At 49.9% G+C, this 15,986-nt stretch overlaps 1 protein-coding gene across 4 annotated transcripts; it reads left to right on the top strand.

Moving 5' to 3' along the window:
• The first annotated feature begins 1,940 nt into the window (after positions 1-1,940).
• FANCG (FA complementation group G) lies at positions 1,941-13,661 on the top strand. 4 transcript variants are annotated; one of them, XM_035100908.3, is made up of 14 exons: positions 1,941-2,283; positions 4,297-4,387; positions 5,313-5,444; positions 5,980-6,173; positions 6,843-6,996; positions 7,730-7,860; positions 8,714-8,860; positions 9,114-9,277; positions 9,855-9,921; positions 10,834-11,186; positions 11,759-11,799; positions 12,194-12,367; positions 12,660-12,783; positions 13,076-13,661. In XM_035100908.3, exons 1-14 carry the CDS (start codon positions 2,101-2,103, stop codon positions 13,185-13,187), a joined length of 2,067 nt encoding a protein of 688 aa, XP_034956799.3. In that variant the 5' UTR covers positions 1,941-2,100; the 3' UTR covers positions 13,188-13,661. The 4 variants fall into 4 exon arrangements, with proteins under 4 accessions (XP_034956799.3, XP_060136394.2, XP_088509446.1 ...); XM_088653320.1 differs by having other exon boundaries at positions 2,130-2,283; positions 11,759-11,800; positions 12,198-12,367; XM_060280411.2 differs by lacking the exon at positions 12,194-12,367.
• The last annotated feature ends 2,325 nt before the right edge of the window (positions 13,662-15,986 follow it).

Genomic DNA, 15,986 nt, shown 5'->3' with positions numbered 1-15,986 from the left:
TAATCCTAATTCTCTCTCTAGCATAACCTCTCACACCATCCAACATCTCCACTAACTCTCCACAACTTTCTACACAGAGCACATGTCTTTATTGTTCTCTTCACCAATCAACTGGCTTTTGCTACGTAGGTTACTATCTCTGGGCAGAATTTCAACTATGTGCAAAGCTGAGTCATTCACCAGGTGCTTAATTGATGTGTTGAGCTGCATGTTCACACAGAGAGGCCAAATCTCTAGCAAGTGAGCCTGAGACTAAACTGTTGGAGGGTGGGGTGCGCAGGGGCCAAAGGAAGGAACCTGCTGGGATGGAAAAGTTAGTAAGTTTTATTTGCCCCTGGAGTTTGCAACAGCTGTCTTATTACTTGTAAGTCAAGGCACCTCTCAAAGTGGGCAGTGCCATCTTCTGCCAGCATTCCCTTTTTTGCAACCAGCTCTGAACCTTGTTGCTCCTGCAGTCCTTACTTTAAAGTGGGTTGGGGGACCTGCGGTGGCCCCCCCTTGCTAGCCAGTAGCTGGGCTCCAGCTCCTACCATCTTCTAATTGTTGTCAATGCTGGATGCTGGGAGCCCCAAAACGGGAAGGCCACGCTTGCCACCCCTGCTGTGGGCAGTGTGTGGTGCTGCAGGTGCTGGCCACATCAAGAGTGGGGTGGATCCCTACCAAACCTAGGCCTGAAATATCTGAAAGATCACCTCCTTCTCTGCAGACACCCTCTTGGGCGTTCAGATGAGCCAAGAGGGCTACCTTGGCAGTTCCACTGTCCTCGGGAGTTCAGGGAGTGGCAGCTTCTAAGCTGCAGGATCCCCACAGGGGTCCATCTTGCACCTTCATTGTATGGTTTCTGTTGCCTCTTCAGCCTGGCCTTGACACCTGCACATATAGATATCTCAACCTATTCCATTGACTAATTGCTTTGATCGGATTTCATCTGTTTCTATATTGCTGCAACCAGCCCTGGGACTTCATGGTGGGTAAGAAATATGTTCTTGGTGTGTGTGTAAAACTGTAGAGGCTGGGGAAACCAGATATGTGGGGTATAAATAATAAAAATGGTAATAATATAATAGTAATAAAAATAAAGGGAAAGCCCTGCTTCCTCAGAAAAAAGCAACAAGTAGGGAGAGCTCCACTGCTGCATACCACGCCCTGTTAGTGAGATTCCCATAATGGGCATTTGGTTGGCTGCTGAAAGAAGAGGTTCTGGGCTAAGTGGGCTCCCTTTGGACGGATTCTGCTTCAGGGTTCTTCTGATGTTCTCACAGCAGATCTAGGACATCGGAAAAGGCCTGAAGCTGCATCAGGCCAAAGGGAGCCCGCTTAGCCCAAGAATCCTGTTCTCAGAGTTTCTCCCAGCTTCTATGTGAGGATCTTTCTGCGCTGTTTAATTTGAGCTGGGACTCGTCAACAGGATATTTCTTAGAAAGGTGGAGGAGTTTTGCCGCTGCTGATCTCTCATCCCTCTGCTCCCCATCCTGCGTCTGAGTTTCTGGCTTAGAACCTCCACCTAGAGCAGCTGCATTTCACTGCTATCCGTTCAGCACCTGGACTGGCAGCAGGGGTCCTGCAAGCTGAGGTGCGCGTGTCGGACTGCTGGGACCCGGGAGGCCAGGGTTCAAAAAAAATCCTGACACTTGGCCATGGCGCTCATTGGGTGAACTTGGGTCAGCCACTGCCTCAGCCCACGGGGCAGTTTTGGGGGTTAAAGGGGGAGGTTGGAGAACCATGCGCACCACTTTGAGCTTTTTGGGAGAAAAGGGGATATAATGAAAATGACAGGAGGTCTCCGGTACTGGAGCTGCAGGGGATCGAACCGGCGGCGCCTGGCAGGACAAAGCCGTCCAGGCTCTCCCAGTCCCCCGCCCCCCGCGGTTCAGGTCCCGCCCCTTATTGTCGAGCTCTGCCAAGCCAGGCGCTAGGGATTGGCTTGGCTTCGTGGGCGGGGCCTCGGTAGGCGCGCAACGAAACGGCGGGAGCCTTAGTTCGGATCGTCCCGCTCTTCGAGAGCTTTCTGGGCCGTCTCGGGTGCCGTAGCCGTCCCGCCGGCCCTGCTCAATTTTGCCGCCTGCGCTTGAGCGTCATGGCAACCCGTCCGCTCGCCCAATGGGAGCCTCCAGTGCGCTGAGCGCGGCCAATAGAAAAAGTGGGGGTGGGACCGGTTTCCGTGGCGGCGTCGGCGAGGGGCCTTGCTCCGGGCTTGGTCGGGAGGCTTCCATGGCGGGCGGCGAGAGCTGCCTGGACCTCTGGCGGAGCGAGAACGACGGGCTGGCGCGGCGCTGGCGGACGGTACATCTTCCCGGCGGCCTCCCCTGAGCGACGCCCGACCGAGGGCGAAGGAAAAACGGCTGCTCAGCTACTGCAGCCGGGGGCTCCTCAGGAGCCTGGGACTACAATTCCCATCAGGCCCCGCGAGCGCAGCCTCAGCCCCGCACCATAGACCTCCTGGCCGGGGCTGATGGGAGTTGTAGTCCAATAACACCTGGAACCCCCCGTCCGCGGGCCGAGGGAGCGAGCCACTCTCCGCTGCTGGGCACGAGCAGGGGCCCCTCCTGGACTCGGGGCCACAAGCCCTTTGGGGGGGGGGTGGCAAGGGCCCCTTCAACCCCGCCGCCTCAATCCCTTCTCTGTGTTTTGATCATAATATTGGATGTTACTGAAACACTCCAAACTCTTAAGTTGATTGTTGTTATTACTGAAACTTTTTTTTTTAAAAAAGAAATGTTTACATTTAATTTATTGTATTATTATTATTTTCATTTTTAATACTCTTATTAAAAAGATTCCTGCATTGCAGGAGGTTGGACCAGATGACCCTTGGGTCCCTCCCAAGTCTACGTTCTATTAATTTTGCATATAGTTTAGAAAACAATGAAACAAACACAATGGAAGAGAGCCGTGTTGGTCTGCTGTAGTCAAAACAAAATTTAAAAATTCATTCCAGGAGCACCTTAGAGACCAACTACGGTAAGTTTGTCAGCTCATACCAGACAAACTTAGCTGGTCTCTAAGGTGCTACTGGAAGGAATTTTTTACAATGGAAGAGAAATTGAGAAATATAGCATTAGCTTATAAAACTGAATATTTTATCAGTAAGCAAGCATCAAGTCCCCGTCAGGAAAAAGGGTGGCGTATATATAACTAAATGATAATGATAATAATAAGCCTCAAGGTGGTTTGTAACCACACAGTTACCGTAAAATGTATGAGGAGTGTGCCCAGTGGTCATTTAGGAAAATGGCTTTTGTAGATTCATGCCAACCTGCATGCAAAGTCCACCCTGTTACTCCCACCCCCATTTTAAACTACGGTACATTATTTTATGTTACCCAGTTGGAACATTCCATCAGCAATGACATTCCTATGGAAGTCTGCCACAGGCGTGAGAACATACGGTGGATAATGAGGTTTGTGGCGGTGATGTTAGGCTGCCTTGCCTGCAATTAGGGCCTCAGATCCAAGCTCTGTCTTTAAAGCATTTTTACCCCACGGTTGTGCCAAAAAGACTCCCTGGGTGGAGTAGTATCAGTAATAATAGTCAGACAGCCCATGGGCTTACAGAAGAAAAGGTGCCTGGTGCAGTGTCTCTCTAGTGGTCCAGCTAGTTCTGTGTGAGATCTTACAAGTACAGTCGTACCTCGGCTCCCAAATGCCTTGGGAGTCAAACTAGCGGCTCCCAAACGATCGAAAACTAGAAGTGAGTGCTCCGGTTTTTGATTTTTTTTTTTTGGAAGCCAAACGTCTGGCTTGGCTTCTGCTATTGTTTCTGGCGTGCCTGCACAATCAGAAACCAATCAGAAGCAGTGTCTTGGTTTCCAAACATTTTGGAAGTCAAACGGACTTCCGGAACGGATTCTGTTAGACTTCCAAAGTACAACTGTACAGTGGTGTCTCGCTCGACGAATTTAATTCGTTCCATGGGTCTTTTCTTATAACGAAAAGTTCGTCTAGCGAATCCCATAGGAATGCATTTAATTTTTTTTTAATTTTTTTTTGCCCATAGGAACGCATTCATTGAATTTCAATGCATTCCTATGGGAAACCGCGATTCGCTAGACGAATTTTTCATAAAACAAATTTGTCTAGCGAGGCAACCTCCGCTAGAAAAAACCTTTCGTTAAGCAGAAATTTCGTTAAGCAGGGCATTTGTTAAGCGAGGCACCACTGTACTACCATACTTTTGATTGTTGTGAGAGCCCCATCTTCCTGTAAAGTATCTTTGCTCCTGTCCTAGAATCTGTTCATGGCCATTGTTTCTGACCTCCTCTGGACCCTTCAAGCTCCCTCCTCTTTTCTTGGCAGGTAACAAGTTCTTCAGGTCCTGACAGTTCAGTGACGCAAACAGCTCACGAGTGCCAGCTCGCCTTCACCAAACTGCTGCAGAAGATCCAAGGTAGCAGTTCAGGGGGTGGAGGGGGGACTTTATTGGTAGGCCAGAAAATAGTCAGTAGCCAGGCCCCCTCTGTGGCACAAGTGTGCGGCAGCTCATGGTGAAGTTCTGGGCTGACTTTTCCCTGATGAAACCGAAGCCAGCAGGGCTTTGCGGCCATATGGGGTTAAGCCTGGTTTCCTTCTGCATGTTTTATTTATTGATTCAAATTATATCCTGCACCTTCCTCTAAAGGACCCCAAGGCAATTCTAAAACAATACAATTAAAACTTCTAAAAAATACAACCCAATGAAAAGCAGTGTTCTAGAAAACCATTTAAAAAGCAACCACCTACTCCCAAACCAATAATTTCAGAGTAGCCAGGGATAGAACTTTAAGCCATCAAGCCATTAAGGTGGTGAACAATCTCCCCCTCCACAAGTTCAGCTGAAAAATGGCTGGGGTAGCAGAGATTGCTTTTGTTTCAGTCTGGCTGGATTGGTTCCCCACAATCTCAGTTCTCAAGACAGGGACCCCCCCCCCAGGTGACGGCAACAGGAAAAGTATGACTTGCTTATTTAGCCCTTTATCTCTTGCTTTTCTTCCACCTTGAGAATCAAGGCAGTTCCCAGGTGGTCTCCTGTCCAAGCACTGGCCAGGCCCAGACCTGCTTAGCTTCAGCAAAAAGAGCTGCATCATTTGCTCCAGAGTGGAATGGGCTAGCTTCTCACTCCCTGAACTCTGGCTGGCCATCCTTCCTTAACATCACTGCTGCCAAGTCAAACCTGAAAGTGCCTGCCTGCCCTTCCTGAGTTTGGATGCTCAGATCCTGCAAACCCCTTGGGTGCTGACCCCCAACGACCATTGACATGGGGCCACCTGGTGAGTTCTGCAGGTGGATGGAAGGGTTCATCTTTGAATTCTCTCTCCCTCCCTCTTGTTTTGCAGGGCTTCCAGCTGCCCTCCCAGCTCTGCCTCTGGAGCTGGCTATCCTCTACAATTCCCTGGTGTTTGATATCTGTCTCTCCAGCAACTCTGGCGAGAAACTATTGGGAGTAATAGATCATGGGCTGAGCAGGGGTAAGAGAAATGTCTGCACGTGCTCTCCAAATGATGGGTGGTAGAATCAAAGTCATGAATAAATACATGTGGAACGCCCTCCTATCAGATGTCAAGGAAATAAACAACTATATGACATTTAGAAGACATCTGAAGGCAGCCCTGTTTAGGGAAGTTTTTAATGACTGATGTTTTAATGTATTTTTAATCTTTTGTTGGAAGCTGCCCAGAGTGGCTGGGGAAACCCAGCCAGATGGGTGGGGTACAAATAAATTATTATTATTACTACTACTACTACTACTACTACTACTACTACTACTACTATTATTATTCCTGGATTGTTTTGCTGCTGGCCCTGTTTTTTTGAGGAAGTGGGATGCAGGAGTTGAAGGGGATTCTTCCTTTCCCCCCAGGCTGCAAATCCACCTGTAACTCTAGATGGAGCCTGGTCTTTCTCTATGTGCAAAGAATCCTATGATGCAGCAGTTCTCTCCCCAACCCCACCTTTGATTGAAAGTTATATCCATGCAGCTTTTCCTCTGTCTGTCTCTGCTAGTTCTAGAGGTCTGTGCAGTGTCTGGCCAAGGACTTGGCTCAGAGGGCCGCTGGCAGAGGGTGCTCCAGGAGGATACCCCTGAAGAACTGCAGGCCCCTCTGCATCGACTGGCTGCCCTGCAGGGGGTGCTGTGGCTTGCAGCAAATCGCCTTGCAACCGCGGAAGGCCTCTTTCAGCTTCTGAAAAGCACCAAGGTACTGTAGCTAACAGCAGCCTGGGGCTGCATAGCATCTGTATTGAGGCATTGCTCGCCCTTCCCTCCTAAGTGAAAGCTTTCCCCACCCTTTGCAAATGGGATGGCGGCTTACGGTGCTGCAGCAGGTAGTTGGGCCTCTCATCAACCTCTACATGACCATTCAACTTAAATTGTGGGACTGCAATTTCTGCAAGGAGCTCTGATGAAAGACTGTGCATTGGCCCTGGTTGAATTACACACCAGTAGCCAGCCTGAGGGGCCGTGGGCTAAGAAAAGGAGCAGCAAAAGAACAGGTGGACGCCTGCAGTTCTGCCTGGTAAGCCCAGTTGCCTGCCTATAGTTTGAAGTAGGCATTGCCCTTTGCCTCCAGCCTCTCCGATGACTCCCTGCTGCCAGCCTAGCTGGCATGGAGATAATGGCACCCCGTCCAGTCCTGGAGGCCAGATGCCTCTGAGGACCAGTTACAAGGGAGCACAGACGGGGAGAGTCCTGCTTTTGGGCTTTCCAGAAGCGTCATCCAGTTGGCCATGACAGTCACAGGATGCTGGACTAGGTGTGCCCCCCTTGGGTCTGATCCAGCAGAGTTGCACTTCTGTTCTTCCAAGAAGTTCGCTAGTGTTTAAAGCGCCGCAGGACTCTTGACCGTGAACCATTATTCCTTTTTCAGAGCCTGAGGCCTCCTTGCCATGGTCATCAGAATGAGTTCCTTTCCCTGCTCCAGATGTGGCAGCCACCTGACGTGGCAGAGTCTGACCCCCTCCTTGTGCAGAGTGTCCGAGAGTTGAAGGGCATCCTGTGGACTTCAGCTGCCTTTCTGCAAGGTGGGGGCTGTGATTTCCCACTCTCCGCATGCCTGCTGCTTCTGTACGCCTTCTCTCTTTTGACCCGCACCTGGGCAGCTACTGTTGCTTCTGCCAGGAAGCCACTTGCTAGGGAGGCAAAATCAGTCCGTCTGTAGGGCACTTGAGTCAAGGAATGAGTGTGCCAAGGCAGATTAAATGCTGAGAAAGAGGAGGAGGAGGTGGTTTTGGATTATAACAAAGCTATAGCACTCCCAGTTGCTCTTCTGGCTCAGAAGTTTGATAGACTTGCTTTAATTGCTTTCCACTCTGTCTCAGGAGCAAAGTCTGGATAATAGAATTGTATAATGGGGGGGTGGGTCTTGTAGGCAATCTAGACCAACCCCTTTCTCAGAGGGGGGGGGGGAAACCCTGAGATCTAGAGCACCCTGTCGCCAACCAACAGATAGCTTTTCAGCCTCCAGTGAGGGAGAGCCCAGCATCCTCCAAGATAATTGATTCTGTTGTTTAAATGTTCTTCCTGTTGAGCTTCTGCTAATGTTCAGTAACTAATAGCAACTTTAAGACATATTTTTTAAAACCCTACAGCACAAAATACTTCTCTGTGTAACCCTAGTTATCACATACAAGTCCAAACAAAAGATGGGGGACCACACTCTGTTCTACTTTGGTCATGCAGCTCCTGGAGTTCTGTGTCAAATTCTACTCAGCAGGTGGGAACAGGGCTAGCTTGAGGTTTCCCTCTCTGTTCCAGGAGTTCAGGAACTGGAAGCCGGTGATCTCCCTGCCGCTGTTGCCCTTCTCCAAACAGCTGCTACGGGGCTGTGTTCTAGGCGACGCCTTGCCCAGATCTTCACCTTAATGGGATGCTGCAACCTGAAAATGGTATGGGTGCATTGAGGGGGGAGAGGGTAACAAGGTGGAAGGGTGACACAGCTTGTGAATGCAGCACATGGAAGGAAAGGGGGAAAGTGTTGCCTTAACCCTCAACCTGTGATCAGGTGCATGCTCTAGTTATCTCCCGCTTGGACTACTGCCATGCACTCTACATGGGGCTACCTTTGAAGGTGACCTGGAAACTACAACTAATCCAGAATGTGGCAGCTAGACTGGTGACTGGGAGCAGCTGAGACCATATAACACCGGCTCCCAGTACATTTCCGAGAACAATTCAAAGTGTTGGTGCTGACCTTGAAAGCCCTAAACGGCCTCGGCCCAGTATACCTGAAGGAGCGTCTCCACCCCCATCGTTCGGCCCAGACACTGAAGTCCAGCTCTGAGGGCCTTATGGTAGTTCCCTCACTGCGAGCAGCAAAGCTACAGGGAACCAGGCAGAGTGCCTTCTCGGTAGTGGCACCCGCCCTGTGGAACGCCCTCCTATCAGATGTCAAAGAGATAAACAACTACCTGACATTTAGAAGACATCTGAAGGCAGCCCTGTTTAGGGAAGTTTTTAATGTGTGACATTTTAATGTATTTTTAATCTTTGTTGGAAGCCGTCCAGAGTGGCTAGGGAGACCCAGCCAGATGGGCGGGGTACAAATAATAAATTGTTGTTGTTGTTGTTGTCAGAAACCAGCTTTTCACAGATTTGTATAACAACAAATGCACAAGCAGAGAATCATGGGAGTTCTGCTACGCACCTTTGTTTATTGGAAGGTTGTTTTATGCCCCAGGTTACAGCAAAGCTCCTTTGGATCTCGACGCTTCATATTGCATCTGCTCCTCTGTGTTCCAGGACAAGCCACAGAAGGCAATTCAGTACCTGAAACGAGCCCTGCAGGTTGATTTCACGTTCCTCCCTGCCCTGTACCAAGCATCCCTGTTGTACCACCAACTGGGGCTTCTAGAGGCTGAGCTGGAGGTCCTGGTGCTGCTGTCTCAGGTGTGTCTAAGGTTTTCCTATCCCTGCATGCTGCAGCTGCTCTGCCTGAGAAGAACTGACTGCGCTTCTTCTGACTTAACTCCTGGTCCCCTCCCTACTTGACAGCTGAGGGAGCCAACTAGCCGGGAGGTCTGTCCAGGCTGTAGATACCTGCCTGCCCTTGGTCCAGGCAGAGCAGCCATTGTCTTTGGACCCGATGCAGAGCAGAGTTGAATCACCAGTGTTCCTGTTTCCTCCGCTCTCCCTGCCCCAGGCTCTGGATGGTCCTGCACGGGTAATGGCAGAGCTTGCCAGTCCATGTTTCCTGATCCAAATGGAGCTGCTCACCTGCGCATCCAAACTGAGTAGCTTCTTTGTCAAGAACTGTCTGTCAGACGTGAAATATTTGCTGGCACAAAGGAACCTCCAGGCGGGGAGGTGAGTGCCCCCCCTCCTGTTACGTCAGTCTCCCTTGTTCCTCACTTGAGTTGGGGATGGAATTGTTGGCTTCAGTTTTCTCTAGGGAGAACTTTCCTTAGCCATCTCAAATTACTAACAGGAGACTCCTCTGCTGGAAGGGAATTGTCCACCAGCTCATGAGCTCACTTTGAATGAGGGCAGGGAGCTGTCTTTAGGAGGCCCATGGGATGTCCTTGTAGGCCCTTGAAGCTCCTGTTGTTTATTCTTATTTTAGTTATCACATTTCTTATCCACCACTAGGGCCCAGGGAAAGTTACAACCATACAGTCTTCAATTATAAAAACAGATGAAACAATCACAATGATAAAAGCAAGTAAAACCATTCCAGAGCAGTATAAATACAGCAAAAAAAACCCCAACAACCCCAAAGAAAAAGAAAAACACCTTAACTGCCAAATGCCAAGCTAAAGCCGGGGGGGGGGGGGAGGATAGTTCAGATATTGGGGGGGGGCGGCTATGTTGTTTAAGGCTTTAAATACTAATGTGAACACGTTGGATTAGGCATGGAAGCAAACTGTTTTCTTTTCTCCTGCAGGGTGAGTGAGGCAGTGGAGCACTACCTGGACCTCTTGGCTCTGTTACAGGAAGGGCCTCTTCACCAGGTTGGCACCTTGCAGCTATTTAATCTTCATGCCATCTGCTGGTTTTTGTTTGAAGGAATGTGTAAGCCTCCCACTCTCAACAATAGCAGAGAATGGGCTAGCAATAAATCAAATAACAAGTGTAGCAAGTAGCATGAATGTCTACTTAAACAGCTCCATAAAGAAACAAAATTAATGCAATTATCCCCTGAATCCTGACATAAATGTATCCAACTGGAGCTTGACAGACTGTTTTACATTTGCTTTTTGAATTGTGCTTCCTAATCTGCAAGGGCTTGGTAATGCTCCTTGCTCTTCCAACGTGTTGCATGTGTGCAGTTGTTGAGAGGAAGGTTTTAGTTGCTGGGGCAGAGGGTGGTGGTGGTATTCTGCCTTCTGAAGGTCAGCAGCAGCATCTTGAACAGTCTCTCGAAGTTAACAGGAAGCCAGTGCCAGAGGCGTCCCAGGGAGATGAGTGCGATGCTTTGCAGTCTTCAAGGGCACGTGGAGGTCATGGTGGCCATTCAGCCTTGAGGTGATGCTTCTCCTTGTGTGCAGATGACTTTGAAGACTTAATCTCGTGTCCTTTCACAGTAACCCTCTAAGTAAGCCAGTGCTGACTTGCCCAAATACACCCAGTGACCCCAGCATCTTTCTGGGGCAGCCATAGCCAAGGAGGACATTTGTCAGCAATGATAAAGAAGTGAGGGATTCCCCCCCCCCACCAGTGTTTCTCATGTATCGGTTGCTATCCTGGCTACCATGTTGGCTTGAGCAGCCGATAGTGGCCTGAGACATTTGCACCCGAGCCTGCCCAATTTCTTTAGCACTCTTGGCTCTCAAGCAGTGTTTGCTCTACTGCCTGTGCTGTGTTCCTTGTTGTGGACACAGCCCCTTCTGATCCCAAGGTGGGGCCCTCCTCCTCCTTTGCAGGTGTCTCTGTGTGGTGAGCTGGCCTTGCCCAGGATCCCCGAGGTCTTCTTAGAGGCTGCCTCTGCCCTGGAAGAGCTTGCCAGGCATCAAGATGCCATTGCTGTGTGCAAAGAGGTGGCAACCCGAATGAATGGACTGATCCCCGAGAGGCTGCAAATTGAGCTGGACTTGTGGACTGCAGAGGACTTCCCGGGGCCTGCTGGGTCCTCACTGACAAATTCTCCTGGCAACCTCATGAAGCAGAAGAGGGAGAGCCTGCTCTGCATCCTTTGGCGAGCAGCTGCGTATTTGATCCAGGGCTTGGCATGGGCTGGGCTAGGAGAAGCCAAGGAAGCCATAAGCCACTTGAGCAGGTAATTGGGCTCCCAGTTTGTGATCCAGGGAAGATGGTTCTGAGTGCCTCGGTCCTGTTCGTCCCTTAATTGGATGCTAGGATAGCATTCTCTTGCAGCTGTTCGAAGAGAACTGGCCTTGTGAGACAGGATGGCACATTAGATGCAGCCCTCATCCTTTTTGTCCAGGGACTTTCCCCTAGATATTCAGGGATGTGTCCCATTAAGGAAGGCCGTACATACCTTGGTACTTAAAACATCCGTGTTCTGCCCCAGGACCCCAGGTTCCGCAGCTCAAAGGAAGAACCGCATGCCTCCTTGTTTGGTTCTGCTTGCCAAGGAGTCTGCTAAGGAGCTGCAAAGTGTTGAAAATCCTGCTTCCACCCCGAGTTTCTCTTTGCAGCCTTGAAATGAGAAGCCGGCACCAGGGTCGTTTCTATGCTTGTGTGGTCTGGTTGCATGTAGGCCGAAACCCACCAGCATGCCCATAAGTGCTTGTCCCCCCTTCTGTCAGGATAGCCCCTCAAATTCTCTTGATTCTGGCTTTCATCTGAGAGCACTAAGATGTTTGTGCTTTGCTCCTTCCCCAACAGGTGTCTTAATGATCTCCTGAGAGTTCATTTTGTGACCACAGGTATGGATCAGGATGCTTTCCACTAGCTTCTGTTTACCTTTCTCTGGGCTGGAGTGATTTCTGGGGATGGGGAAAGCCCTTTTGTAGGGCTAGAGTTAACCTACTCTGCCCAAGGTGGAAATGGCTTAGGAGAGTCCTCACCTCTCGTTTAATCATGTCATGAGTCCAGACTGGTGCTTTTGTGACATCACAAGTTAAAGTCCAGCCACTTTACATTTGAAAGGTTTCTGCTTCCATTTTCTTTCTCTTGATACCCCCCCCCCCCACTGCATGTGGGAGCAAGAGTAGGCTCTGCAGAAAGGACAGCCAGAGAATTGGCTTTGTTTCTGTTGACCTCTCTGGCTCATGGCTGGGAGAGCAAAGCCCAACGGCAACCGTCTTCTTTCTCTGCTAGGCAGCAGCAATAGCAGCACTGGAAAGGAGACAGAGCAGATGGGGCTCTCAGAAGCAAAGGTGCTTCCCCAAATCAGGCAGCTGGCCCTGATTGGACGAGGGATCCAGTTCCTGCAGCTGGGGCAGAATAAAGAGGCTTTGGTGGATTTCCAACACAGCTTGCTTGTCTGTCCAGGTACCCACAGCCAGGAATCCTTTGCCTGTAGGAGGGCCTGGCCTCCAGTCAGTCCAGTGGTTAAAGGAGGGGGAGGCTCAAGTACTTTTCACAGCATGCAAAATAAATTATGCAGAGGAAGTATTTAGATGTATGCTTAGTTAACTTCTGTAAAATAGGAGACAGAATTTGGAGGTGGGGCCACTCAGCAACAGCCAGTGTGGGGAGGGCAGGGGCATGTTGGGATTTCTCCTGGGGTCCCCAGCAGCACTGAGGCCAGCTCTGGTCATGCCGCTTCCTTTGTGCTTTACAGACAGGCCCTCTGCTAACTTTTACCTTATGCACACCCTCTGGAAGCTGGACCGAAGGCAGGAGGCAGCTGTCCACTGGCAGAAGCTCCACATGAACGCTGCAGGCTTGGAGGAAGAGGCAGAAAGGTGTGTGCATGCTGCTGAATCCTGTCCCTCCCCCCTGAACAGAGGATGAGGGAGTGCAGTATTGGATGTGGGAGGAGGCCACCCATACATACACCTGACCAACGATGCTCCGGCTGCAGGGAGGGCCTTGGTCTCTTGGCTGCTTGCAACACTTTGGGCATCTCTTCCCTCTTGCCCTCAGCACTGGTCACCATAGAACATGCTCTCCTACCCTCCTCGGTCATTGTAACCTGCCCACCTCTGCTTTAGCAACCACTGACACCAATTTCCCCGCTCCTTCCTTATGTTTCAGATCCTTCCTGATATACCTGCAACCATGCATGAGGCAGATGAAGTTTCCTCACACAGAATCCCTCGCCAAGAATGTGGGAAGCTTCCTTGCGGGGAGCAACCAGGGACTCTAGAGCTGCTGCTGCTGCTGCCACTCCTCTCCTCTGCCCTTGCCCAGCCCTTCTTCCAGACAGCTTCCTCAGCAGCTTTTCCAGGGCTCCGCTTTGCCTTTGGGAAGGGGAATGTTTCAGTTGCAGTCACCGAAGACAAGTGATGACAGTGACCCTCATCCTAGTGGAAAGGGTGTGGGGTTTTTGCAGAAGCTCCACATGTCTTTGCTCCTGTATGATTCAATTATTTTTGAGATTATGTCCTTATGGAAGCAAGGAAGCAAAGAGGGTGACTCTGGTCCAGGTACTTTCCTGTTCATCTGATTCTGGGTAGCTTCTCTTTCCAAGCTGTATTGGGGCAGCCCAAAATATGTTGGGTGACACAGAGGTTTGCTTCCCCCCCAGCTCCCCTTTTGAAAGACGTGTTGGATAAGTTATTTTCTTCCATTTGCATGATCATCATACTTAAGAATTTATAAAGCCTGTATTTCTTTTTAATGACTCATCTCTTTATTATCAAAATGTCTCTTGTGAAATCTTTGGTTCTAAATTATTTGAAGAGAGCCATGGAGGGGATGAAGTCTGAAGCAATGCCTGCTGTGAGTGGTATTAAGCAAAGTAGTACTCTGAGTAAATGGACCAAATTTAAGTCTTTTTCATTAATCTCACTGAGTCTATTTTTGAGTAAAATTTAGTTGAATACTATCCTGTGTTTTTCATCTAATGAGGGAATAGTGTGGCCCTAGGAGTCCTGGAAAGATAGCTGTTGGGTCAGTCGAACTGAAAGTACCAACTCTCCCTTTCATGAGTAGTGACTATCTACCTGCTAACTGGAGGGACCAAACAGCAGTTGGCCCTGGCACTGTGACTGCAGAAAAGGGCCTCACTCTTCCCACATCTCTCTGCTAAGTTGCAGAAGTTATGTAGCAGCCTTAATATGGAGGAATGGTTGGAAGCAGAGCTGTTATGTTTTATTAGAAAAAATTGTTGACATTGTTAATAATAATCAGATAACCCCTTTTAGACTTTTTGTATGGAAACGAAAATTTGAAACATTTCATAGAATCATAGAACTGTAGAATTGGAAGGGACCTCAAGGGTCATCCAGTCCAACCCGCTGCAATGCAGGAATGTGGGTCTGAAGAAATAATTGCTTAGCAGAAGGTAGAACAGCTGGATGTCATCTTAGGGTGAATGTTTTTTATAAAAAAAATCCTTCCAGTAGCACCTTAGAGACCAACTAAGTTTGTCATTGGTATGAGCTTTCGTGCGCATGCACACTTCTTCAGTTACACTGAAACAGAAGTCACCAGACCCTTATATATGCTTTTTATGTAACTGATAGACGGAAAATCAAAGTCTTTTTTATCCCCTTTCCCTATACTCCCCCCTCTTTTTATATTCCCTCTTCTCTTTTTTCCCTTTTGTTTTGTATGGTGTCATAATAATAATAATTTTTTATTTATACCCCGCCCTTCCTGGTTTAGAAACTGGGCTCAGGGCGGCTAACAACAAATATAAAACATTGATGTTGTTGTTTAGTCGTTTAGTTGTGTCCGACTCTTCGTGACCCCATTGATTAAAATGACTTAAAAAACCAGCCTAAAATACAACATCAACGTAGCATCGTCAGGGCTAACTGGCCAAATTAGTCCTGCTAAGGGACATTATTGGAATTATGCACACATGAAGGTGATGGTTGGTTAGTGAAGGACCCTGAGAGGCAGGGAAGGGAAGAAGTCACAGAGTGGGAGGCTGGGAGAAGAAAGGGAAGTTCCCAGGTGAGATCTGGAAGGGTCCACCCCTTCTGCGTTCAGAACTATATTTAAGAAGGACTCTGCATTTTCTTTTCTCTGTTTTTATTTAGGTTAGTTTTTTTTAGTATAGTCTATTACGAAAATGCCTGAATAAAATTTTATGGGGGAAACAACAACAACGGTGGTACGGGCTCCCTCTGAAGGTGGGGGGCATTTTTAAAGCAGAGGTTGGACAGCCACCTGTCAGAGATGCCTTAGCTGGGATTCCTGCATTGCAGGGGGTTGGACCAGATAACCCTCTGCGACCCTGTAGTTCTAGGACCCCGTGCAGAACAGAACATGGGGTGGGGGAGATGCCGCGTCGCTGTGGCTGCAGCAGGTGAGCGCGCGAGAGATCCTCTCGGCTTCTCTGGTGTAGCTCAGAGCCTCCCGCATGGCATGTGCGATGCCCGCCACGTGGCCTCCCCTTCTGGCCGGCACCGCTCCTTCGGATTCCTCCCTGCCCCACAGCAGCCGCGTCTCTCCCTGCGACGCGCTCTGCACATTCTCAGAAGCCCAATCCTGCCTTTCCCTTTATGTCAGAAGCCCAATCCCGCCTTTCCCTTTATGACGTCACGCGTCCCAGAAAGCCGAGGGCGGGAAATCCCCTTCCGGGGCCGAGTCCTGCGCTCGGCGCTTCCACGCAGTGCGCATTGCCCCGCAGCTCCGCACCGAGCCTGCGCAGAGTGTCTGCGGCGCGCGCGCTCTTCCATTGGTTGCCCTGCCACGCCAATCATCTACTTGTCACGTTGGGACTGGCTGCAGGGCGCCCGTCGCTCTCGGGGCTCCACCCAATCCACGCTGCGTTGCCAGGCAGAAAAGGAATCCGGGCGGTGCTCCCCCCCCCGCCATAGACGCCTTTATTCCCCCCTCCCTTTCGCATTGAGGGATTTTTCCGATTGGTTCGCTTATCCCTGACGGAACGCGCTACCCGGATGACCCCCTCTTCCTCAAACCGCCGGGGCCGGCAGCTTTGCGGCTTTTTTCCCGCCCCTCCTCCGGATTGGCCGAGCGGGGCCGGTTTCCT

This window comes from Zootoca vivipara, chromosome 10 (assembly GCF_965207765.1).
Source record: "Zootoca vivipara chromosome 10, rZooViv2.hap1.1, whole genome shotgun sequence".
In the NCBI taxonomy this organism is placed as follows: Eukaryota; Metazoa; Chordata; class Lepidosauria; order Squamata; family Lacertidae; genus Zootoca; species Zootoca vivipara.
This window is presented reverse-complemented; position numbering and strand designations above follow the sequence as displayed.

Excerpts from the sequence above, each read along its gene's own strand:
- FANCG (XM_035100908.3), top strand. The coding sequence starts at position 2,101 with ATGGGAGCCTCCAGTGCGCTGAGCGCGGCCAATAGAAAAAGTGGGGGT. Across the intron at positions 2,284-4,296 it reads TGGCGCGGCGCTGGCGGACG|GTAACAAGTTCTTCAGGTCC; the intron begins GTACATCTTCCC and ends TTTTCTTGGCAG. Across the intron at positions 12,784-13,075 it reads TTGGAGGAAGAGGCAGAAAG|ATCCTTCCTGATATACCTGC; the intron begins GTGTGTGCATGC and ends CTTATGTTTCAG.